The sequence below is a fragment of the Crinia signifera genome, chromosome 6 (genome assembly GCF_055691185.1).
Source record: "Crinia signifera chromosome 6, ASM5569118v1, whole genome shotgun sequence".
NCBI lineage: Eukaryota > Metazoa > Chordata > Amphibia > Anura > Myobatrachidae > Crinia > Crinia signifera.
The window spans coordinates 145002149-145028410 of NC_139222.1; the positions used below are offsets into that span (position 1 = coordinate 145002149).

Consider the following 26262-nt stretch of genomic DNA (forward strand, 5'->3'; position numbering starts at 1 on the left):
TGAAGATTGAAATGGCACCCCCAATTGTTAACGCCACCCCACGATCAACGTCAACCCGAAGCGTACCGAGCCCAGCCCGCGAGGGGCGGCGGTACGCGTCCTCCGACCTTTTCATACCCCCACTATCCACGTCGGCGTGGACTTGAGAATAGAAAGTGTGGCGAGCTCAGCGAGCCACCGAGCCCGAAGCGTGGCGAGCCCCGCGGAACACGCTCCCGAAGCGTGGCGAGCGCACACGGATTACTCAACATGTATTCCGCGTCCCCTCGCGGGGCTCGCTGAGCTCGCCACGCTTCGGGCTCGTATTCCGCGTCCCCTCGCGGGGCTCGCCACGCTTCAGGCTCGGTGGCTCGCTGTGCTCGCCACACTTTCTATTCTCGACTCCATGCCGATGTGGATAGTGGGGGTATGAAAAGGTCGGAGGACGCGTACCGCCGCCCCTCGCGGGCTCGCTGCGCTCGCCACGCTTTGGGTTGGCGTTGATCGTGGGGTGGCGTTAACAATTGGGGGGCCATTTCAAACTTCAGGGTGGCTATTTGGGGTCTGTGGGCCATTTAACATTGTTCCCTATGTAAAATCGGTAATCGCGTCGGTCGCATCGCATGCGCTTTTTTGGCCGCATGCGATGCGACCGACGCGATTTACATTTTACCATGCATTTCTATGTAAAATCAGGGCCATCGCATCGGTCACATCGCATGCCATTATAATGGCATGCGATGCCCGCGATGGGCGCCCTTCTAGGAAACAAGTACCGAACAAAGTATCATATCTGTAAATTTAATAATGTGAATAAAAACAGTTAAGAAAATTAAATTTTGCTAGGTGTTGCAAAGACATGCTCAGGTAATGCTCTACATATGTGTCCAAATACATCTGTCATCCATGCGATAGAAATCACATTATATATAACCTGTTAGCTCTATGTGACTTTGTAGTGATGAGCGTCTTTTTATACGATATTCTCAATTAAATGCATGTTTCTTGCAAAACAGAGTAAATAGGACATACAAGCAGCTTCTGCTGATTCAAATGATATGCATATATCCTTTGTGTGACCGCAGCTGTTTTTACATAAGAAATGGAACCTTACAGCATTTTCCTGGAAAACAATGTATTATATTATGGTACTTGTGAGTTATCCGGGCGTCCGATTTGTAAATCGGGTCGGATCGGGACATCGCATCGCATCGCATGCGACCATCGGATGCGATGCGATGCGATGACCCGATTTTTCCATAGGAATCAATGTTAAAATGGACTGAGTCCATTTTAACATGGAATTCAATGGGAAAAAGGGTCCTTTTCATACCCCTACTATCCAAGTGGGCATGGAGTTGGATATAAACCTGTGGCGAGCGTAGCGAGCCACCGAGCCCGGGGACACGGAATACCGTCCCCTCGCGGGGCTCGCTTCGCTCGCCACGCTTCGGGCTCGGTGGCTCGCTACGCTCGCCACAGGTTTATATCCAACTCCATGCCCACTTGGATAGTAGGGGTATGAAAAGGACCCCTTTTTCCATAGGAATCATTTTAACATTGATTCCTATGGAAAAATCGGGTCATCGCATCCGATGATCGCATGCGATGCGATGCGATATCGCATCGCATCGCATCTGATTGTATGCCTTAACTTAAGGCATACAATCAAAAAATCGGACGCCCAGATAACTCACAAGTACCTATATTATTTTATATGCAAATACATTAATGGCTGTTATGGCCTTTTTACAAATAAGATGCTTTTTAATGGAAAAAAAGGTGCTAAAAGGTGCCCAGTACTTATAGAGTGATTAGAAGGACTGTTTAATGCAAAAAGAAGGGTAGATGTATACGTGGACACATCTGTAAGTGAGGAGATGGCATTGCTTCTACACAGAGGTTTTCTATCTGCAGAAAAGATTAAGCTTGTGGAATTTGTTTCCAACCAAAGAACATGTGACAGGGCAAAAGGAGTTTGAGATTTGGTACACATAGGATGCCTAGTAGAAGATTAAGTTTTAAAAAACTATTGCCACCTCATTTTGTGGGTTTCTTGAGGACCAACAATCTAAACTCTGGGTAGTTTTTTATTCCAAATACATTTTGGATGGTGTTGCATTCAGGAAATTGGACTTTGTTCAAGAGGGTTTGTAAATAGTAGTTTGGCTAGTGTATTCATTTGGACAGTAATGATCCTGCCCAGCCATAAGATTGAATAAAGGTTTGATGCAATCATGACCGATTAAGGCATGTGAAAGTCTTGTCAAAGCTGAAGAGGCAGCAGGGCTCCATCCTCATTTTTGACTGTCGTGTGCAACTAGGTTTTTACATTTTTTGTGATTGACTGCAACATGCTTTGTTATTATCATATTATATTTTTGGAATTGAAAACAGACTCTATTACAGTCTGTCATATTCTCACCAGGTAAGTAATTACTGTTTTGGCTGTGTGGCAAATGTTTTTAGTGTCTGAGCATATATTTAATTAAATTATTCTAGATCTTATTTCTTAATGAATTTATTTTTCCGTTTAATTTTTTACTCATTAATTTGACAACCGTAGCCTAAAAACTATATGAATGAGAATATTGTTGTTTTTTATCGGTTGATTCACTCTTTTTACTTTACAGCCGACTGTAAATGGTTTGAAACTTCTGACTTCTAAAACTGGAACATGTTTTCTCATACATTGTTAATACATTGTTTTTGATTGGGCAGGAGGATGTGGTCACAATTGAGCTTTGAAGTACTGAAGGCTACTACAGTCTTTGTAGAGCATTTTTTTACTGACCGTAAATTACTTTGTGGTGACAGCAGCAATTTTGGTGAAGTTGCCCTGAAAGAAGACAAATAATTATGCAATTACCAATGCATGGGACATTTTGGTAAATATGGTTGGAAATGTGTGCAGGCATATTCCAACTGGGCCCATTGATGCTGGAAATGTTCTGCTCTGCAAGAGCTTTTGATAGGCTCTTAAAAAGAACCTTGATCTGGGGCAAAGTTTTTGGATCATTTGAGGCTGGCGTGAGCTTAATAAATATAAGATATTGGTGAACATCTTATGTGAAATCAGTCTGTCAACCGCTGTATTTGTTTATCTGACTTTAACCATTGGTGAGGAAAAAGCTTCTCATTCTGGCTATGGTGGCTTATTTTGCCGGCTTATTAAAGAGTATATGAAATATTTTGTGAAAGCACTGCAAAGAATTCTTCATTTTAGAAGCGTCGCCTCTTGAGAGAGACAGTCTTTTATTTTTTATTGGATCGACAATAATAAATTGCAGCACAAATACAATTTGAAGAGTCTTATTAAATGTCTGACCTGCAGTGTGGTGCGAAGTGTGTAACCAGATCTGACCAGGCATATTTTGACTATGCTATGGACCTGCGGTTTGCCGAACTCATATAGCATAATGCAATTGTAACTATGTGAGTTACTTACAGTGTTCGTCAGAAGCTTATAAATCTTCAGTCTCATTAGAATCAAATGAATGCTTAACCTATATAGTGGAAGATTTTGAACATGTATTAAACAATGATCTCTTATAGGATTTACCACATCAACCAACCCAATCCCAGATACAAAAGTGTGTTCTGTGCAGAATAGAATGTCCGAGATACAAAACGTGAAACCACCTATTCAGTTTGGGATGAGGTAAGTTGTCCAGTACATTCAGGATATTTTACTATTAATTATGTGGTAATGTAGTTCTGCATTTGAAGTGTACATGTGCACATGTTCTTATAATAGACCAGGCCCTGATCTAATTTTATACATTATTTATGTGTGTGATGTGTTTGGTAATTCTTTACCATCTGTTCTGCTAATGGTAATCATGCTATAGACTGGAAACCGGTTTTGCACTGAGGGGGCAGATTTATTAAGCTTGGTGAAGTGATAATGTGGCTGGTACTTTATTACCGGCCAATCAGCTCCTAACTGTCAAGTTACAGGCTTGGTTTGAAAAATGACAGGTAGGAGCTGATTGGCCGGTGATAAAAACCATACACTTTATCACTTCACCGGGCTTGATAAATCTACCCCTCAGTGATTATCTAGCAACAGTATTCCTCAATTTAAACTGTCATATTTGCATTTTTTTGAAAGGGAATGTTCAACAAATCAATTCTGTTCCTTTTTATGTCAAGGTCTCCAGCTCAACCACCCATTCCACCCCAGTCAAAGCCAAGAGAAGCTTCAGAGAAGGCCAGCTCTCCCTTCCAGCTTTTTAATGAGCTGAAAGAACCAGACCTACCAGGGGATGAAACCGGCACTGTGGAACAATCTACACTAGCCAGTTTTAAGAATCAGGAGCCAGGTATAATGCTTATCTTATTCATATTGTATTACCTGCACTGCAATGGTACCTTAACCATTGGTCTTAAAAGCAAAGCAAATCGCAAATAACAGAAAAGGCCCACACAGAGTGGGCGATTTTGAGCTGAAAGTAGTTCACTTCTACCATTTGAGCTGCTTTCAGCTCAAAAGCTGCCCAATGTTTATGGCCCAGTGATGAGTGCTAATGCCCACTCCCACATCATTGCCAGCCGCTGCTGCACCATGGATCGACTTTATTCAAGTGAATGTTGCCAATGTATTACATTCATAACCTGTTTTATGATAACATGTTATCCTAAACTTGGTACCATCAATGAGTGGAGTAAATGTATTCCTCATCGTAGTTTAAAACCGCTTGGGTCACATTTTTGTTTCAAAGTCAAACTGACTTTTTCAGAAAGTACAGTATAACTAGAATGTGTGTGTTTCATATAGGTATGATTAGAGAACAAAATGCAACATGCAATCACAGGAGAATGCAACAGATTCGGGAGCAATAAAAATCCACGCTACAATGCGAATGGGGCATTACATGGATCAGGTAAAGACCACACTTAACGCGTTTTAATCTTCTAAGAGCTTTTCGTCAGCTCTTAGGAGCTTGAAACGCGTTGTGTGGCTTTTACCTGATCCCTGACTTAGCAAATCCATGGTAATAGACCATCTCAAACATCCTCTCCCTTTGCTGAGTTCATCACTGAGCCTCTAGGAGCTTGAGACGTACCGTCTTCAATTTGTAAGTGCAATGTACATTAAAACCATTTATTGTTTCAAAGGTGCTGCACTATGATAGTCTTCTGGGTACTTGTTTCCTAGCACGGCGCCCATCACATAACGTATCGCATAACATTGCATGCCAGCAAGTGGCATGCAATGCGATTTTTAATTGTACAAGCACCCTGATGGGTGCTTACAATGTTTAATGCACCCCCGTTGTCAACGCCATCCCCACTATCAACGCCAACCCGAACATTCGCTACGTACGCGTCCTCCGTCCTTTTCATACCCCCACTATCCACATCAGCGTGGAGTTGATTTTAGATAGTGTGGCGAGTGGACGCGGAATACATGTAAAGTAATCCGTGTGCGCTCGCCGCACTTCGGGCTCGCTGCGCTCGCCACACTATCTGAAATCAACTCCACGCCGACATGTATAGAGGGGGTATGAAAAGGTCAAAGGACGCGTAGCGCCGCCCCGCTCGGGATCGCTAAACTCGCCACGCTTCGGTTTGGCGTTGATAGTGGGGGTGGGGTTGACAATGGGGTTGCATTTAACATTGTAAACACCCATCAGGGTGTTTGTACAATTAAAAATCGCAATGGAATGCCGCTATATTGCATGCGATGCGATTGTATAAGATGTACTACGATAAAAATCGGGGGCGCCCTGCTAGGAAACAAGTACCACCTTCTGATTTATGGTCATAACTTAATCTCTGTACTAAGGGTTTTAAGAGACCAGTCTTTTTCAGAATCCACTTGGAACCTGTTGAGTCCCCTTACAAGAAAAAGGGACAATATCAAAAACATCAGGTCTATGTATTTGTCTTAATCTCACATGTATGGTGTATTACACTGTTTAAAGGGAAAGCACCACTTAGATTTATAGCATCCACCAGTTTGTTCTTTACACTTCTATTCGATTTGAGTTTGAACAGAACCCTCTCAATAAATCACTGCAAATATTAAATTGACTCCACCTGCAGTGCAACATAAAATGTTCTAGAAATGTTTTCTAACTCAAAAGTGGCGGATTACCAGACAAACACCAAGGGCAAGATATGCTGCTACTAGTGCGATTAATAATTGTATATGTACAAAATGAAAATAAACATTTTTGCAGAAAACACTCCTTCTGTTTTGAATAGTGCATACAATGGGGTATATTCAATGTGTGGGGAGAGCGGCTGACAGCGAGCTATATGGCGAGCAGTGCCAGTAGCTCGCCATCAGTGTATTGAACACCCCTCCTCACTCGCCATTTCCACCTCGTCTGCTCCCTGAGGCAAGGTGAAAACAGCGAGTGCGGCGAACCTCGCTGTCTCAGGGAATCCTCTAACGGTGAGGATTTCTCCGGATCATAGAGTATGGCAAGAGGGCTGAACTGCGAGGATCGCTTTTCCTCGCTAATAAAAGGTCATCCTCACTGTACAAACCCCCCTCGCCCCCCAGCATTGAATACCGCCCATTATGGTATGATCTAATTGGGCAATAAGCTGCATACAATGGGCTAATTTGAGAATATCACCATGTACATATTTTGGTATTGTCACGTTTTTACTGTAGCTCCATAGTATATGATGCATCACAAGTAATTTTTTTTTTTTTACAAAATACAAATGTGTATTGAATACATTTAATGTAATCATTATACAACTGAATAAAATAAGCTCTGTTTATTTTTAAGCTGGCATATTAGTTTAGTGTATGCATTTGATACCCTTTATGACTATTTTTTCCCCAAATTTTTTTTTAACTATAGATCCATGTGCATCCTCGGTTACCATTCATGACCATGCTAAAACTACTGCTAAACCAAGTCTGAGACGTACACCACTAGGTCATAGAATGGTCAATGACCGCTTCACACCTAGAATAGAAAACTCCAGGCCACTTGCTGAATCCAGAGAGCTTGTGCAGCAGCAGAAGACCAGTAATCCCTCTGGCAGCACCCAAAGAAGCTCCTCTCCTACATTTCCATCACCAGCAAGAAGTAACCTTTCTCGAACAGTCAAAAGTCCGGTTATTTCCAATAGAAGAAACTTTTCCATAGTGGCATCAGGACTGAACCAAAGTGAACTGGTAAGACACTTATACGTTCCATGCTGTGTGCCTAGGTGTATTTGGCATGTGCAATACTCCCAAACTGTGTTGCTTATATTAAAGCCAAAAATTAAGCTGTCATTCTTAATTATAGAAGATTTTAAGATCTGGCCCTATGCTGAAGACTGATGGTAGTGTGCCAGCCCAGGTTCCACATACTGTATTTCCCTCTGTAGTACATTAGCACAGAAGTTGTATAGCATATAAAATGAGTTGAGTTTTAATATCTTGCTCGAGGCCAGTGTGTATGCATTTGTAAGTTTCTTTATGTATACAGACTTTCATTTATGTACATAGGTTTAGGAGACTATTCAGTTAGTGTTTTGCTTTATATTTGGACTTGTTTAATCTATGGTAATATCATAAAGCCAAAAAGTTGAATTTATAGTCAGTTTGCCATGTTTCTGTAGTACTGTATGTAAATGTAAGTAAAGTAAACTTTAAGGATGGTTCTTGTTAATATGATTGGTTTACTTAGTAATTCGTCAAGGGCAACCGACACAGAAAACAAAATTTAAATTCTTAAATATTCAATCACTTCAGTACCATCAGAAGCTTTGCAATCACTTCAGTAGAGTATCCCCGGTATCGAAAGCGCCCACACCTACCCGTACCTTCCACCATTGCTCAGATGAGTTTAGTCTTTAGTGAAATAACCTGACATACAGTTCTCCTCAGCACTAATTACATTGATAGAAATAAAAGGCAAATGTCAGCCAGGTACATACATCTCTCAGGGGGGTATTCAATACTGCGGGGCTGTCTTCCCCGGCAGCATTGAACAGGGGATCTCGGCAGAACAAGCAGTTGGGCTCAATCTGCTGAGAACAGCCACAAAGTGACGAGCTCCCAGCTGCAGCTCGCCTCTTACCAGCCGCAAGTCGCAGCCACGCCCCCTTCTCTTCCCACTGCAGGCAGGCCATTGAATCCCGCCTGCTTTTTCTCGGTCAAGCAGACTGAGAACAGGACAGGGTTACGGCTGTCGGACCAGCTCGACATCCATGACCCAAGATTGAATACCCCCCATAATCTCAGGTGAATATAGCTTGCATGGCTGCTAAATCTACACTGTGTATTTCAGCAAATGTGGTAGTTCTGTTTTTGTCTCCTGCAAAATTCTTAAGTGCATTCATAGAAAAAATAAACACTATTCTTTGAGTTGTTTCCTTTTATGTCTTTTTTTTTATAGGTCATTAGTCCTCTAAAATAACTTAACTTTGACACTTTGTAATTTTTGATGCCCAGCAGTACTCTGTAGAATACCATACAGTATATACTGTATAATGACTAGTTATGTGTGTACCATGATTTATAGCACACACAAAGTGCACAGTGTTATTTCATACAACAGGCGAAGCACTCACTGCTAGAAATCCCCTTTTATCTTCCTTTAGTAATAGTAGCTGGTTATTTTTCAATAGAAGGGGATCGCCAGCATGCCTGCACTGGCAATCGCCGGCGCAGAGGCACTCCATCTGACTGGGGGGGGGGGCACGCTTCGGGCTCAGTGGCTCGCTACGCTCCCCACACTATATAAGATAAACTCCATTTTTTTCCCCTGCTGAACCCTCTGGCACTTTCTCTTCATTGGAGCCCACAAATGAAAAGGAAGTATCCACACTCTTCTTATTCTCCTACTCTACTACTTCTCTTAATCCTATACCTGCTCAAGTCATTAAAACTATGTCTCCTGTGCTTATTCCAACCTTGACTAAAATCTGCAATCTCTCTTGCTACTGGTACTTTTCCTTCTGTTCAAACGTGCAGTGATTACTCCCATTCTGAAAACACACAATTCTGACCCTAACTCTCTAACTACTGTCATATCTCTCAGCTCCCTTGCCTCTCTAAGCTACTCGAGAGAGTTGTCTACTCTTGCCTCACACACTTTCTTAACTCACTCCCTATTAGACCCACTTCAGTCAGGCTTTCGTTCCCAACACTCCACTGAGACAGCACTGACTAAAGTGGTGAATGATCTGGTAACTGGTAAGTCTAAAGGCCATTACTCACTACTTATTCTTCTAGATCTTTCTGCTGCGTTTGACACTGTGGATCACACTCTGCTCTTACAAACACTACACTCCCTAGGTCTTAATGATACAGCCCTTTCCTGGTTCTCATCTTACCTATCTGATCACTCTTTCAGTGTTCGCTTCTCTGACTCTACTTCCTCTTCACGATCTCTGTCAGTTGGAGTTCCGCAAGGCTCAGTCTTAAGCTGCCCATACACGTTAAAATTATTGTATACAATATCGCATCTCATTGCATATCGGATTTGCGATGAGATCAGATGAAATCTAGTACAAAAAGTATGTGCTGCACATACTTTTTGTACTAGATCTTATCTGATCTTATCGCAAAACCAAGATGCGATGAGATGCGATATTGTATACAATATTGTATACAATAATTGTAACGTGTATGGGCACCTTTAGGTCCTCTGCTTTTCTCAATCTATACTTCCTCTTTTGGCAAACTAATCAGCTGTTTCGGATTTCAGTATCGCTTATATGTGGATGATACTCAAATCTATCTATCAACCTCAGAGTTGTCACCAGTGGTTTTGGGCCGAGTCTCTGAATGTCTCTCTTCCATCTCATCTTGGATGTCTTCTTGCCAACTCAAACTCAATATTTCCAAAATGGAATTACTTCTATTCCCACCAACCAAGAACAATTACCGTTCTAATATCTCATAAATGTTGACAACTTGACAATCTGCCCTTCCCCACATGCAATCTGTCTCCAAATCATGTTACCTGCATCTAAAAAACATATCCAAAATACGACCGTATCTCACACAAGACACTACTAAATCTCTAATCCATGCACTCATTATATCCTGCATTGATTATTGCAATAGTCTCCTAACTGGTCTTCCCAAGTACAGACTCTCGCCACTGCAATCCATTTTAAATGCTGCTGCTAGGCTGATCTTCCTAGCAAGATGCTCATCATCTGCTGATCCGCTCTGCCAGTCCCTCCATTGGCTGCCTGTATCTTACCGTATTCAATCTAAAACACTTCTACTTGCATATAAAGCTATTAACCATACTGCACCATCATATATCTCTTTACTTATCACAAAATATCTCCCATCTCGACCACTCCACTCTGCACAAGATCTGCATCTCTCTTCTGCATGGATCACTAGCTCCCATTCACTATTACAGGACTTTCATCGGGCTGCTCCCATCCTATGGAATGCCCTTCCACGCACAATAAGACTCTCCACTAGACTCTCCAAACTTTCAAGTGTTCCCTGAAAACTTACCTCTTCAGGCAAGCCTATCATATTTAAGTTCTATATGTATAACCCTCTGAGGCACTTATGTCAGGGCTTGACAAATTTAAAAAAAAATTAGGAGCCAGGATAAAAGTGTAGGAGCCAGAAATACAAAAATTAGGGACAGTGCGCGCCAAAAAGTAAAAACATAATGCCTATTACACATGTCACACACCCATTACATATTACACCACTTGCAACAATGCCCATTACACATTATGTTTATGCCACAGGCTGTAAAACCTATTGCATACTATACCACACACTATAATGCCCATTACACATACCACACGCCGTAATGCCTATTACACGGCAAACCAAACACCATAATGCCCATTACATATTATGCCACAAACTCTAATGCCCATTACATTTAATACCACACGCTGTAATGCCCATTACACATTATGCCACATCAGTGCCGCTTACCTATATGCTCATTGCTATGGGTTTCTTGCTTGATGCCAGGCAGGAACAGATCGAGAATAAAAATGAGGGGGGGCACCATAGTGGATGATGGAGGCAGTGATGGACAGGGAGAGGCAGGGGTGGCCAAAAGTGGGTAAAAAAAATAGAGGGTGACATAGAGAGGATGATAAGCAGTGAGTGACAGGGAGACCGATGGAGAATGGGTGAAAGTGAGTAGCAGTGTGAGAGAGGCACAGACATCTCTGTTGAAGCAGTCCACGTTCTTCTTGCCGCTGTGGTCCTTGCCGCAGGAGGTGCCCGCGGTGCTGCTATAGGGGGACATGCAGACGGAGCTGGCGATGCTGGAGCTGTAGGGCTCCGGGGAGGTGCTGGCACATGCTGGTCTGGGCGCAGGTGGTGATCGGGCAGGGAGGATGAGATGTCGCGTGGGGGGGGGGGGGGGGGCAGGGGATTGCTCTTCTCACACCGCCCGTGGCTTGCAGGGTCCCGGGGAGCCGCCGTGTCTCTGCTCCTAGAAGATGGTGGGTTCTAGGTACCAGGCGGCAGCATAGGGAGACGCGCAGCGGGGCTCTAGGCTCATGGACAGGACACTCTTGTACGTAGCGTGGCGCTGGCTGCGGGTGTCAGTGGCGGCGGGCGGCTCACCGGGTGGCGCAGGCTGCTGCTGTGTGGCGTCTGATTGCCCGGTACATGTGCTCAGTGTAAGGATTGCTGCTGTCAGTCAGCTCTCTTCCTGCTCTAGTTTGAAATAGGCGCGCCGCTGTCCTGCTCTGATACAGCGGCTGCCGTATGTGCACCTCTGTGCCGGCTGCTGACACCGCACTGGCTGTTAATTCTAACCAGATAACCCACAGCGGGACCCGCTGCCGTCAATAATTCAAGCCCCCACTCTGCCCGGGGGTTCTGCTTCCTGGCAAATCTGGTCGCCAGGAAGCAGAACCTGGTCGCCATGGCGACCTGGCCCCCGGGTTTTGTCGAGCCCTGACTTATGTATTATATAGCTTTTCTTCTGGACTTGCAGGCTGCGTGACATACAGTGAATGGGGGCAGGCTGGGGGGACATTGAGTGAATGGGGGCAGAGTGGGGGACCATTCTGTGATTAATGATTCAAAGAATGTCAGGCTGAATGGTCGGCCCCCACACATTTACACTTCACCAAATCTGGCCCTGGTCGCAAAAAGTTTGGACACCCCTGCCCTAAGGTATACCCTGGGCTGTATATATGGGGCCTAATTAAAACCTGATCACAGGACACATTCTCAAAATGGGCAGAACCATGCTGCACAAAAGTGTCAAACAGACCTAAATTATGAAATCAAGTGTAATATGTACTATATTACACTTGATTTCATAATTTAGGTTTGTTTGACACTTTTGAGCAAGCCCTCAAATGTAATACCTGCCATTATCTTCATAATTCAAATTCAGTAGTGCTCAAGTTTCATTTATGACGAGAGCCACTAACCGTTATGTTACTAGTAATTAATTCCAGCTCAAGTCGAACGATGATCCCTGCACATTAACTGCTTGAGCAAAGCATTGCTAAATGGTGAGAATTGAGGCAATTAATCAGAGAAGGATTGTTAATGATGTTGGCAGAGTTGGGTTGGATATCATTAGGCTTGGCACCAATTCTTTCTTCCATGAGTGTATAATTTTGGATAGAACATGACAACGCAACCTTCAGGAACTTAATTAAATCTATTACAGCAATTCTGCAATATCATATGCAGTGTCAGAGTTAGTAACATGATGGATATAATAACAGGGAAACAAGGGCATTATGCTGCTTAGGCAGTCTACTCCATCACTGTCATCCATTTAAGACAAATCTACAGTACAGTATATATACGGGAATAGTTGTTAATACGTAAGGGACTTCATTTAGGTTCTCTTGACACCCCCACCCCTCATGCATGCACACACATATCAGATTCCTAAAGAACTGATCTAATCACTTGAGATTAGCAACAAGGCTTGTACTATGCATTGCTGTGGCTTTCTTGTATGTTATTTGAATATTTTCCTCGGTCAGAGAGTCATTGTCTGTTTCAGAAGGATACTTCTGCTCTGCTTGTGCTTTGTCCTGCTCCCATCTGTATTTCACACTAATACCCCTTTTACACCAAAACGCCGGGTCGCAACCGGCTTTTTTAGACCCAGGTTCAAGCCGGGTGCGACACGGCGTTTAGTGCAATTTACACCGGGCGGACAGCCCGGCCCGCACCCGCAGGATGATGTCATCTCCAAGCGCCAATCACAGCCGCCGCCAGTCCCCGCGCACACTCCCCCCGCCGTCGCACAGGAGGTGAATGGATGCCGCACACAGGCATCCGTTCACCTCCCTCCCCCGCTACTGCTGTCTGCAGGGTATAGCAGACAGCAGCGCCGGCTGTCAGTGTCAGGCTGACAACCCGTCCAACTTGCGGACGCTGCGGTCCGCAGGTTGGACGTTCCCCATTCATGTAAATGGGACCCGGCGTTCCCATTTACACCGCCCTCTACCCAGGTCCTAGCCGTGTTCTACCCAGGTCAGGACCTTGGTAGAAGTCCCGTGTAAAGGGACACGGCGTTAGGGGTTTACACCGCCGAAGATCCGGGTCTGACCCGCCGCTGACCCGGATTTTTCGGCGGTGTAAAAGGGGTATTATACACCTTTTACACCAAAAACCCCGGTCTTTGAATTCTGGAGTTTCCAGGATCTGACCCTGCTTTATACCCCATTTACACAGCACTTCGACCTGGGTCTGCACCATTTACACTGAACCTGGGTCAACCCTGCATTTTCGTGTGGATGTCATCAATAATGCTTGCTCGTTGTCAAGGGGGGTGAAATTGGCCGTTGCCAAGAGGCAGGGCCATCCTAAGAGCATTTGGACCCCCAGGCAAAGCAGTGCAGTGGGGTGTATATCTCTCTCTCTCGACCCCCGCCGCTGACTGCCCATTCGCCGCAGGGGGGGGGGGCAGCAGCGGCGTCGGCGGACAGCATCCCCTCAGTCTCCCCACTCAGCAGGTTGACAGGTACTACCCCCCCCCCCCCCCAGCCGCAGACACCACTTTCCTCCCACAGCACCCGGAGACAGCTTCCCCAGCGCTGCACGCTGTGCACCCGCAGCGAGACCATTTACACCGGCCTCTACACGGGGCCTGACCGTGTTCTACCCAGGTCAGGACCCGTGTAAATGGACACGGCTTGACCCTTTTACTTCGCCGCAGATCAGGGTCTGACCCGCCGATTTTTCGGCGTTGTAAAAGGGGTATAACTGGTAGTACAATCCTTCCACATCTCCATGCACTTAACTGAAGTTATAATGAGGCTGTCTAGGCAGAGGTGAATTTTAAGTCAAGTGACATACTGTACACATGTCGATGTGTGCTAAGCATTTTGCTAAGCTATATATGGTAGACTATTTCCCTGTGTTTAGATCGCCCATAGAGAGCCCATACACATGCAGTAATTTTAAAAGGATAGTGGATCAAGATGACTTAGATCGCTATCGCTCATTCTGTACACACAGAGATTTGCATTCACTTGCTAAGCAATTTGACTAGCTTTTGACTGCATGCACTGGTTTAACTAACGGGCGATGGTGACCTACGGGACTGTGCATCACCATCGCTCGGAGGCATACACACAGGGCAGTATTTAATGAGCATTTTGGCGATGTGCAGCAAATCCTGTTTAGGATTCGCTGCACATTCGCCACTGCTCGCTGCGTTCCGGAGCCTCGCCGGCTCCAGTATTCAACGAGTCAGGGGCTCGCTGCCCCTGACTGGCGAATTTTAACTCCTGCGGTGGATGCCGCAGGGAGCCTGAGGACAGCGGCAGGCAGGGAGATGGAAGTCTCCCTGCCTGCCCCAGAACGTTTGTGGGGGGGAGGTGGGCTCCCCGGGAGCCAGGCAGCACAGGCTGCCCCGCGGGGGGTGCCAGCAGGGGACCGGGTATATTCACTACACCCGATCATGCATATGTAATGATCGGGTGCAGTGAATATATGAATATCTAATGAGCGGCTCGGCTCCGGCCCCCTGCTGGCTGGTCTGTGTAAAAAAAAAAAATATATATTTTTAATTAAATATATATTCATGTGCTTACAGCACATGAATAAAATAGCATGCCCCTCCTCAGAATAAAATTCCTGATTTTTTGACACCAAATGTAAAAAAACACTAAAGTTCACATTCCACTTCACCATAAAAAGATAGCGATTGCTACTCGGTGAAGCATGGCGCCATCTGGTCATTGAATAGGGTGATTCACCACTTTAGTCAAAAATTCGCCTTACAGCACAAAATCGCCATAAAAACATGGCGAATCAGCCTCATTGAATACCGCCCACAGAGTGATCTGTGCTTACTTTCTAAGGGATCTAGTCAGATCATTAGGAAAGAGCACGAAATCACTCCGTGTGTATGCCCCTTAAGGGTGTTGCAGAGATTAATGTAAATTACATTGGTGTGAATGTCTGGATGTGGCTTGTTTCTAGAATGAGAAGAGATAAAGAATCCTCTTAGTTACTGGTGCAGTATCTTTCCAAGACTGCAAAAGTAAAATGTCTGTATTTTATAACAATGATTGAATGCTTTATACGGCTATAATTTGATGAAGTCCTTTTAAAAAATAAAAATATTTTATAGTCGACTCTTGGAGCTTCGAGAGTAAATCGAGGGAAATTAGCCTGGATACTGACTCTCTAATATAAAAGCAGGACTGCCGATATACAGCCTTTATATTCTGCAGTTTGTTACTCTCCTGTTAGTAGTTAAATGCAGTAGGATTCTTCCCTGACATTCATTAAAGAGTTTAGATAATCATTTTAGTGTACACTCCGGCACTCTGCATCTCTTAAAACCTGTGCAGTTCCACTTACCTGCCTGAGGTGTCGCTGTCTGCTGTGATACTTCAAGCACAGGTCTGGTCTGCATATGAGTGACTAAATACAGACCACACTATTCTTTCAGTGCCTGGAGTAGTCAGACATATTCCCTATTATGTATTCGTTATGGGTAGTCCCGTACGAATGTTGTTTCTGGTCATGCTTAATAATTAGCAGGACATAGTTTGTAGAAGAGCATGGTTTTATACTCTGTTCTCCTACCATGGCAACTGTGATTACCATGGTCATCATGCAGTGTAGCACATTGGCAATGTTACAGTATATTTGAGAATTAGTAACACTCCCACGGCAGAAAATGACATGTCATATTCTGTGGTGACTAGAAATACATCCTTGTCCCCAGGCACAATTACACCACTAAGGTCATTTTTCGAAGAGTTTTCGAAGAGTCATCTACAGTTTTAGAGTTTTTTTGAGGACTTAAGGTGCCAACACACGCACCGATCCCGGCTGTGCGATGAGGTACGCGCTCCCATGGCATCTCATCGCACAGTACAAAAAGTATGTGCTGCACATACTTTTTTGTACTAGCTTTTTATCGCATCGCATGCACAAGGCATACGATACGATGCGATGTATGCTAGTTAAGCACAGAACGCATGCCAGGATCGATGCGTCTGTGGGCACCTTAATACTGATTACTGTTCTTACTTGGCTTGTTCTGCAGCAATTAAAAGTGCATATTGTCCCTATGGATTTACTGGAAATGTGAGATGCCTTGTTTTTGTTTTGCAACTAAACGCCTACTGGGGTGACACACATACTGTACAATTTAAAGCTATATATTCATTTAATTTAGTTTCAGCGTGTTCTCAGTGCTGTAAGTAAAGCTTGAAAACCTACTTTAGGCTCAATTCTGGTTCGGAGCGAGGTGTTAAAGTTGCCGTTGTAACAATGTGGCAACACTATCAGTGGCCTGCCAGTGGAGCCCTCTGGGGCTGCAAACAAAAAAAGCTATGGTTGTCCTGTTAGTATGGCATGTAGCCACACTTGCTCATATGTATTCCTTGATGCCGTATTATTTCATTTGAACCCGCAAAGTGGCTTAGTCAATTTGTGTACACCATAAAAAACCAGTCCAATATGAAGAGCTTACTATGCAGAATTAAACATTAAATGCAAACGGTGAGGTTTGTTGCACCTTTATTATATATGCAATGGTGGCTGTACTTTGTCATCTGTCATGTGATGCTGGGAATATTAAGTTGGAAGCTTATTTTGCAGCAGGCAAGTGGACTGATGCATGCTTCAATGACATTTGCCATTATTTCCTCTTAAAAACTTTAGAGTTTGCAAGGTTCTGAAATGCTTGCACGTGCCAACAACAAGCTATACCTCAAATTTACTCATAACTCTCTCATCCACTTGCTTCATAAATTATTAAGAAATAAATTACACTGCAGAGAGAAATTGCCTTACAAAATCATTGGCTGGGATAATCAAATATTTTTTTTCCTTTTAGTTCCAGGTAGAACAAATTGTCCTGCAGAGTTGAGGTCTCGGTTCCTTCTCTAAAAAATTTTTCATTTGTGATTAGACTTCATCTGACCTAATGTGCCTGTCTGACCTAATGTGCCTGTCTGTCCTTCATCGGATATTTCCCATCCCAGCTCTTTCTTTTCGATTTTTATCTCCTTTTGGTTATCTCCTTTTTTTTTTTTTCTTCCTTTTTTTTTTTCTTTCTCGGTCTCCCCCTTAAGAGTAGAGTGACAAACTGGTGCAAAGTCGTATTTACCTGCGTATGTGTAGGCGATATAGAACACACCTTTCAAAATGTAGTTGAAATTGACAAAAAGTCAGATAATTGAAAAAAACTGTTGTATTTATATTTGTTGGGGTTTCTTTTGAGATGTTGACAGAGAATATAGCCAAAAATTAAACAAAATAGTTATAATTTCATTACCTTTTTTTATATAGCGCACATATATTCCACAACGCTTTCCAGATAATATTTGAGCATTCACACAAGTCCCTCCCCCAGTGGAGTGTACAATCTATATTCCCTACCTCATATATGTATATGTGTGTGTGTGTGTGTATATGTGTGTATATATATATATATATATATATATATATATATATATATATATATATATATATATATATATATATATATAATTTATACACACACTCGTTAATTTTAGTTGGGAGCTACTTAAACTACCAGTATATTTTTGGATTGTGGGAGGAAAGTCAACTACCCATGGAAACCCATGCAAGTACAGGGCGTATATACAAACACCGTAGTTGGGCTATGATGGGAATCAAACTGTGAGGCAGTAATTCTAGCCAATACACCATCTGTGCTGCCCCGAATAGTTAACACACAAATCATTGTAAATATAGGTGGGGTATATTTTGTCAACATTATTATGGCATCATGGTTGGCTTGTTGACACTGATCACAGCAACCTTCATCTCGTTGACAAAGATGAAATGACTTGATTTTTGAATGTCAGCGGAACCATTCCTGGTGGTCCTGCGTTGAATTACTTTATTTGGCAGGTATTTCAACTCTTGCAGTGTCTTTTGAGTCCGGCAGTCAGTGGATTGCCTAATAAGTCCCGTCTCATACCAATTATTTTTAAAACTGTAATGTGTCTGTCTGCAGAATGTGAGAGTCACCCAGTCTATAAAACTTTACCAAATCACTTACCGTAATAATAATTTTAGTTCTTTGTAAACTCCATGTGAAACACAAAATAAAGCTAATAAAGAAAACTCCTATAGTACACGGATGCATGCTCCTGACTCCTGATTTTATTTAGCATGTATAGGCTGCTTTGAGAACAGTTATAGTAATAAGACCGTTAGACACTTGTTTTAGATGTTGGTAGTCTGTGTTAGCTGATGGTGCATGTGTTTGTGCTCCACCCCACTCAGTCTCTTTGTGCATAACAAAACCTCTAGTGATCATTTTTAATGGTGAAATCAGAGAAGACCGCCACAACCCATGTTGTAATATTTAAACATTTAAACTTAATTTTTTTCCAGTTTCTGGTCCAGAAGTTTACAAGGAAAACCCAGAGCATTTTTTCCAATCAAATGACTCCTTCGACCACCCACATAATCATGAAAACAGGTAATTTTTTAGCACAAGTTCTATGGTCTGATCCCTGCAGGTTTTTCAATGCTGGCTTTGTTACACAGCATAGAATATTTAGGGACATAAAATACATAGTATTACATTGTAAGGAACTCATCACATTATTGGGCTATAAAGAGATTAATTCCTATACATGAAGGTCAATATGGGAAGTGTTCTGATTTGTGTAAATGTTTTTATTTTATGTAATTCCTGCCTTGGCAAAACCTTTTGCTGCATGCCTTTAGCCTACCTGCTGTTTGATTAACACCCAGGCTGGAAAGAAAACCTACAAAAGACATGCTGCAGTTACAGGTTTTTTTTTTGGAGCTTATACATTTTTTTTTCTGATTGCATTTGATATTAGCCTGCGCATGTACAGTTTCTCAATGTGTGGCAGCCAGTCACCCTTCATGACTCCCTAGCTGCTGTATATGCAACAATTTACAACATTGCAATGTGTTGCCAATAACGATTGTATGCTACAAATTGATTGCTAATTTTTAGGGTAGCCCAGCTTCCTGATTTGCAGATGTCATTTGATCCATGTGCTCAGTCTGTGTGTGCTGGACAGCTGTATTTTGTGGCCAGACTGAAACCCAAGCCTGTCATTTGGTACTTGGGCCAATGGAAATTTAAAGTCTTGTAACATCATTGCATCTAAATTAAGCGTAAAAAAAAAACACCCCATCAACACTGGGCAACTCAGATTGCCACAACTGCTAATCATAATCTCCATGCCACGTTGCCAATCTTTAAGTGCTCCATGTTTTACAATGTCTTTTAAGTATGAGGTCATTGTATCAAACAGCAGTGATCTACAACAGTATGCAGGATCTGTGGGTTGGTCTTTATTGATATTATAGCTATCCTACAGCTTAATGTATCAGCCATAGGGGACGCACAGCCATCTCATGCATATTTTGCAGCAAAGCATACATTGCAGCACACATTTCATTGGGTTGGGTTTGTTATACCGACTGTCCCGGCGAGTATTCTAAAAATGTGTACACACTGGACAATATATTGGCCATTCAATTGAGCGGCTGATATATATCGCTCGTACACACTGGCCGATGGAGTATCGATATATGTGTGAAAGGCATCATTCACAGATATATCGCATCAGCTCTGCAACACAGCCGATGGTTGATATATCTAGAGATATATTGGTGCATATATCTGTCTGTACCGACAATCCATCGACCACCCATACAGCTGCGCCAGGTGCAACCGGTGATTGACAGCTCAGTGCGGGGGGGGGGGGGGCACATGCAAGTGTGCCCTCCCAATTGTGATGTCAGTACCGACGGATTGGGCAGTGTAAATACTGAACATGCTGCCTGATCCTTCTGTAGATATATCTGCAGATCAATTGATCTGCAGATATATTTTTTAGTGTGTACCCCAGCTTTACTGTAAAGCTGGGTGAACACTGATAGATATAGCTCCATTGACAATGTCCAATCTGTCAGAACTGACATAACAATTTGGCGGGCACATTTACATGTACCCCACCACTGAGATGTCAATTGCCGGCAGCTCCTAGCGAAGCTTTAGGGGTGTGCGGCGGATCTGCCCATACACATGGCAAGATGTGGCAATATATCTCTTGATATATCAGGCACCGGTTGTGTTACAGAGCTGAAGCAATATATCTGTGAACGACACCATTCACCGATATACCGCTCGTACGCACTAAGCGATGGTGTATCAATATATCAGCCATTCAATTTAGGAAGCTCTAATATAAAACACCTTGAATTATATATGTAGTGTTTAAGTCTTTATCATTGAAAGCATTAAAGAATCTTCTTCCTTTTTTGAAGCCATTATTTTGAATCTTTTTAAACGTTAAAGTATGTTGGTATATAACAAGATGGGTCTACTGCCATGATTTTATTCTTATGCATATATTAGTCATTCTTTCCTGTGATCTAGGTATTGCATCCAGTTACTGGTCATCTGTTCATTAAAATATATTTTATTTTATTTTTAATAATGTATCTGCATCATAAAAGGTTAAAGGAAATGAGTGAATCAAGATGGATATAAAAATAGGCACTGGACTCTGCATTAAAAAAGAAAAAAAAACATCTGTACTAGATCATTGAAGTACTGTGGGCCATTAATTGGACTTGATTATTTGTAGGTAGGCGGACTGAAATACCATTCTGCTTTTCTCTACTTGTTTTCATGTGGGGGTCTGTGCGTGTGCAGAGCTGATGAGGACAGACAGTGCCATAATGAGTGACACACCAATTACAGCAGGATTTTTCTCCCTGTTTAGAGTCTGTGCATAATTTTGAAATAACAGATATACAGTAGCTCTTGGAAGTATTCTACATTCCTACCACAATGCATACATGACTAATGCAGGGGAGCCTTGCCAGTGGTAGCACCTGTGTTGGCTGTAGAAATCAGACACACATACATTGCAATTCTCAACAAACCGATGCAAAAGTAAAAAGGTCTTTGTAAGTTCATTATAAAAGTCATCCACAAGTGTCCATTTAGTACCAGTGGCAGGTGGAAATGAACCTCATATCCTGAGGCGGACAAGCATTGCATTCTTTATTTTTCTAAAATATTTCCCTTTTATTTTTTGTAGATGAGCATCTGGTGTGTGAAAGGACTTTGAAATATTTCCTGGGAATTGCTGGTAGAAAATGGGTGGTAAGCTATGAATGTAAGTATGAATATTATCAATTTAATGGCCTTTTAAAATGTGAACCAAATAATTCATTGCTATAAATTGTAAACTTGCGAGCAGGGCCCTCCTACCTTTTTGTCTGTAAATACCCAAGTTTGTGTATCACTGTTTCCAATTGTAAAGCACAATGGAATTTGCTGCACTACGTAAGAAACTTAATAATAGATACATTTATGGCACCTCAATAAATTCATACAGTACTTTTGAAATGTAGGTGGTTCTTACTGAGAACACAGGCGTGTAGGTTTACTTCCATTAACAAATAGCTGTAATGTGTCTCCAAGCTTTTGAGATGAGTATAGGAAAACCTTTCAAGGAACTTGTGACATGGGAGTTCAGAGATAAGATGGTCATCAGAGAGAGTTGTATCTGAATATTTTTTTATTCTAGAATACGAGTACTCACATGCTTGAGCTCTGAAGGAAAGAATAGGATTAAAGATGTTAATTCAGGTTAGAATGAGCATGTAAGACATTGATTAGTGGAAGGGGTATCATCAAGCAGACAGGTAATAGAGGGAGGAGAGAAGTTACTTCCTCTTCGAATGTGGGTTCAAGTGAAGAGAAAATGACAAAGGTTGAGGGAAAGAGCAAATTGAATGCAGGTGCTGACACACGTGCCCGAGCACAGCTGCAAGCACTGTTTTTGCAATCGCATAGCCGCACACACATTGTAAGGCAATCACCCATAATAATTCACTGTAGATGTTATTGACTGTGGGGTCAGTCCTATTACCCAGGATGATATTGTGGGTGCGAATCATCGCGGCAACGGTCGCAATTTACAGCAGGACAAATTTGCACAAATGTTCTCTCTGCCTCATAATGCGATGATCCTCAACAGTGGCCCTCAAAGTCCAGGTTTTATGGCTATCTAGGCTTAGGGACAGGTGACCTAATTTGTATCTCAGTCAACTTAATTATAAGATCTGTGAATAAGCAGGTGTAGCCATAAAACCTGGACTTGTGTGCCTATAGGACTGTGGTTGAGGACCACTGTCATAGTGCACCGAGCAATTTTGAGGGAGTTCGGGCTTAAACTAGCCCATGGAGGGTGCAATACAAATGATGTGGGATGTCTGCCCCCAATATGCTTGGGCAAAACATTGAAGCTGTTCTTTTATTTTTTCATTACCTTGTTTTGAATTAAATTAAGTATTTGTGATGATGTAATTGTTCCAAAATTACACTGATTTTCTGTTGTCCCACCACCCTCCCCACCACCTTTTTTTACATTTTTTCTTTTCTTTTATCCTTTGTTGCATTCAGTTTGCTAATATTGCATTCACATTTTATGAACAGAGGATTAGCAACCTCTAAGATTAGATGCTTATTATTATAACATATCAAGTAAAACCAAAGAGCTAAAAAAAATGAATTGTATTCTTTACAGAATGTAGTATAGAATTTAGTTTTGTTTTTATTATGCATGTGCTTTGTGGTGATTTTATCCGGTCACCGTTGTGAGATATTAAAGCTTAACATTGAGTTTTTTGTTTATGTAGGAGGCATCGAGATAATGAAGAGTAGAAATGCTTAGGGAGTAGCTGTTTCTGCAAGCGTAAAGGGAGACTAAAGCCCACAGTTACAATTTTCCAGTGGGAAAGCCATGCAATGCTTTTTAGGTCTTAAAGCAGGATAGTGTGTGAGATACTGTATGCGGTGTCATGGCTGCTCCAGCCCTACACCGTGCCTTTTTTGCCAGCTCATTACATTCCAATCTGCAGGAAACAAATTACTGGACTTCGATGACACATTTACTTGTGTGTGACCGGTGTTTATAGCCATTGTAATATCCAACCTTTGATATCTTTATGTGAAATGCTGGTCTGCAACCCTTGTTCTTGTAAGGTCTTCCCTTCACTGGCTTCTGCGATGGTATTGACAAAGAAAAGTAAATTGCAGATATAAACAATGAGAAGAACCATCTCTAACATTGTTTTCATTTATGTTATGTACTTTCCAAATGACTGTACTGTGCGTCTGTTTTACCATGTGCTGAAAACATTCCTTACATGTTCTGGTCCATGTGGACTTGATAGCATCTTGCAATTACTGTGGCTTTGTCTGCTGCATATTCATACCTGGACTTTCCCACCATATGCTTTATTGAATTGTTTTTTTCTGATGTCCAACTGTCCATTGTTCAGCTATAGTGCGAAGTAGCCTTTGTTTAATGTTACATAGCTGACAGGAGTAGAGCCCTCTGGAGTATTCTGCTGCTTTACCACACAAACAATGCAAGGTTTGAGGCCCCTGGTGTTCGCAGATACCATTTTGCATATACAGATGTAGTCCATACTCCTCATGCCCATCTGAGAGTTATTCCAAAGTCGCTTATGCTTATATGCATACATACTGCGATATGCTTGGTCAACTATGTAGTTACCATTTTCTCTTGAACTCCCCAAAGCTCCAGAATGAACGATATAGAGCAATAAAGGTATAAGGGTGTACAATGCTTTCTGCGAGTTGTGACAGCGAGCAGTGCTGCCTGCTCGCTGTCACAGCTCACGGTCAGTATTCAACTCCACCCCCACGCTAGGTTTTTGGAGATAGGGGAAACAGCGTATGCTGATGCTAAAACAACGAGGCTAAATGCAGCGGGCTCCCTGCATTAGCTACAAGCCTCGCTGTTTGGGGGAATCCTCGCTGTCCTCTGACTGGAATGTTGAATAGCGTGAGCAGCCAGCGCGGGGGTTAGACGTCAAGGATAGCTTGTTTTCGGCAATCTGTGCCTTTAAACCCCTCACCAGCCGCATTCAATACACCTAATATTTGCTTTACCAGTGACCATCTTGTTTTATAAAATATGTATCTTTAACCTACACACTGAACTATATGCACCTAGTCATACATCACAGGCAAAATTTGACTGCACATGTAGACAAAACTTGTGGGGGGTGCATATGGTTACACAGTGAACAATATGCACAATAATATTGTTCATTATATAGTTATCGTGCATATTGTCTGCCTGTATCGCATTGTGTGTACAGGGCCTTAGATCACGTTTGTTCCCCATTCTTGTGGTTGGTATGAACTACAATTGAACCTGACCACCTTCTTCATGAGGTTCTGCTGCTGAGCTTTACTACGATAAATGCCCCACCTCACGTGCACATTTGTATACTATTAAACACCTCGCATTGGCTGCATACACACGACCCCTCTTAATATTGTATAGCACTTCTAGCTGAAAAGTTGCGGATAAATGCAATTATACTGAAGAGTGTTCCTCTAGAGCTAGATAATGTATATTTTTGTACTTTTTTACTCTGCAAAACATAATAAACAGTGTTTTATTTATGTGCTTTCTCTCGGCTGGTAAGTCTTCTTTCCTTCTCTAACATCATATAAAAATCATTACGATATGCATCTGAGAGGAAATTTGACAGTCAATGCAGGCTTTTTTACGATCCTGAAGGTTTCTTATCTTTATTGAACAAATTCTAATATAATCAGTCACTTTTTCACCCCCTCATCTAGGGATTGTGCAGTCGTTCAGAGAGGGAAGAATTCTTGATGAGGTGAGTTTTGATATTAAATATCCTTGTGCAGTTTGTTAGATAATTATCTTGACATTGCTTATTATCTGTGTGGCCGTTCTCTTTCATAAAGACAATAGTTGCTTTAGCTGTTCATATATCCGCATGGTTCTAAAATAGCAGACCTCACTCACTCTGCTTTTTTGGGCCATTTCTGTGTGCTCTTTACAATTGATGTGCTCTTTCCATTGCATTATGAATTGACTGCTAAAGTTCAGTCAATTGCTTGTGTAACACGACAGCCTTGCTAAGTCCCCAATTTGAATCGCACCATTTGCTCCTTGTGATGTTGGATAGGTATTTTACCCACTTCTTTCTCAGGTACCATATACCACGACTAAACAAGAAAACCAAATCGGCAGCTTGAAAAGACAAAAACACACACCTGAAACAGCACTTGTATGAAATATTAAATTTGACTAAAATGTTTCATTTGACTTATTTATTTTAGAAGTCACCAAACTGAGATTAGCTGGTATATATTTGTGTCACCTATATATTTTATCTGTCGCAGACCTTTTAATTAAAGAGGTGTCCTTTTTAAGGTAAAGCTATTTACCCACTCCCCTACATGAGTGTTTGCTTAATTGCTATACAGATGGAGCCGGCCTCTTTCTTGCAGGGTTTGGCGATCCAGTGGCCGACTCTCGCCAGGGGTGCGCGCGCCCCATGGCTACGGTGCTTTCACCGCCGCTTCCCCCGGTGCCCTTCGCCGCCCAGCCATCCCCCCTATCCCTGCCCATATCGCTGAAGTAAAGACGGACAGGGCCCCCTAGCGGTGCCGTCTGGAAACTGGGACGCGCGTGCGTGTGAGACTCACGCGCGTCCCAGTCAGATGGAGTGCCTCTGCGCCGGTGATCTCCAGCGCAAGCATGCTGGCGATCCCTGGGCAAGAGCCAGGGGCGCTCCATCTGTAGTTTGCATTGGTGAGTAAGTTCCCATTATGTGAATATACTGAATGTTGCTGAGTATATTAAAAAAACATCTGAGAAATAAAAAAAAAAACTGAAATATGTTACTACATTCGTTGTAAAAGTGAGTAAGTGTTGTGTAGACAGGTTTAAAATGAATTGCGTGAAAAATCTAGAAGCATAGTGGAGAGAAGTTGTAGAAATATGAGCTATTATGAAGAGTGACAGGTCTGGGAGAAAATG

The 26262-nt window shown here is 42.5% G+C and overlaps 1 protein-coding gene across 3 annotated transcripts in view; it reads left to right on the forward strand.

Annotated features, from left to right (window-relative positions):
• Positions 1–26262, forward strand: part of BRCA1 (BRCA1 DNA repair associated) — a 169694-nt gene that overhangs the window by 104231 nt on the left and 39201 nt on the right. For all 3 annotated transcript variants that reach the window (XM_083147536.1, XM_083147537.1, XM_083147538.1), the window contains exons 13-18: positions 3535–3640; positions 4135–4304; positions 6807–7126; positions 18758–18845; positions 21460–21537; positions 25050–25090. In XM_083147536.1, coding sequence (XP_083003662.1) covers positions 3535–3640; positions 4135–4304; positions 6807–7126; positions 18758–18845; positions 21460–21537; positions 25050–25090 — 803 coding nt within the window. The remainder of the gene's footprint in view (positions 1–3534; positions 3641–4134; positions 4305–6806; positions 7127–18757; positions 18846–21459; positions 21538–25049; positions 25091–26262) is intronic.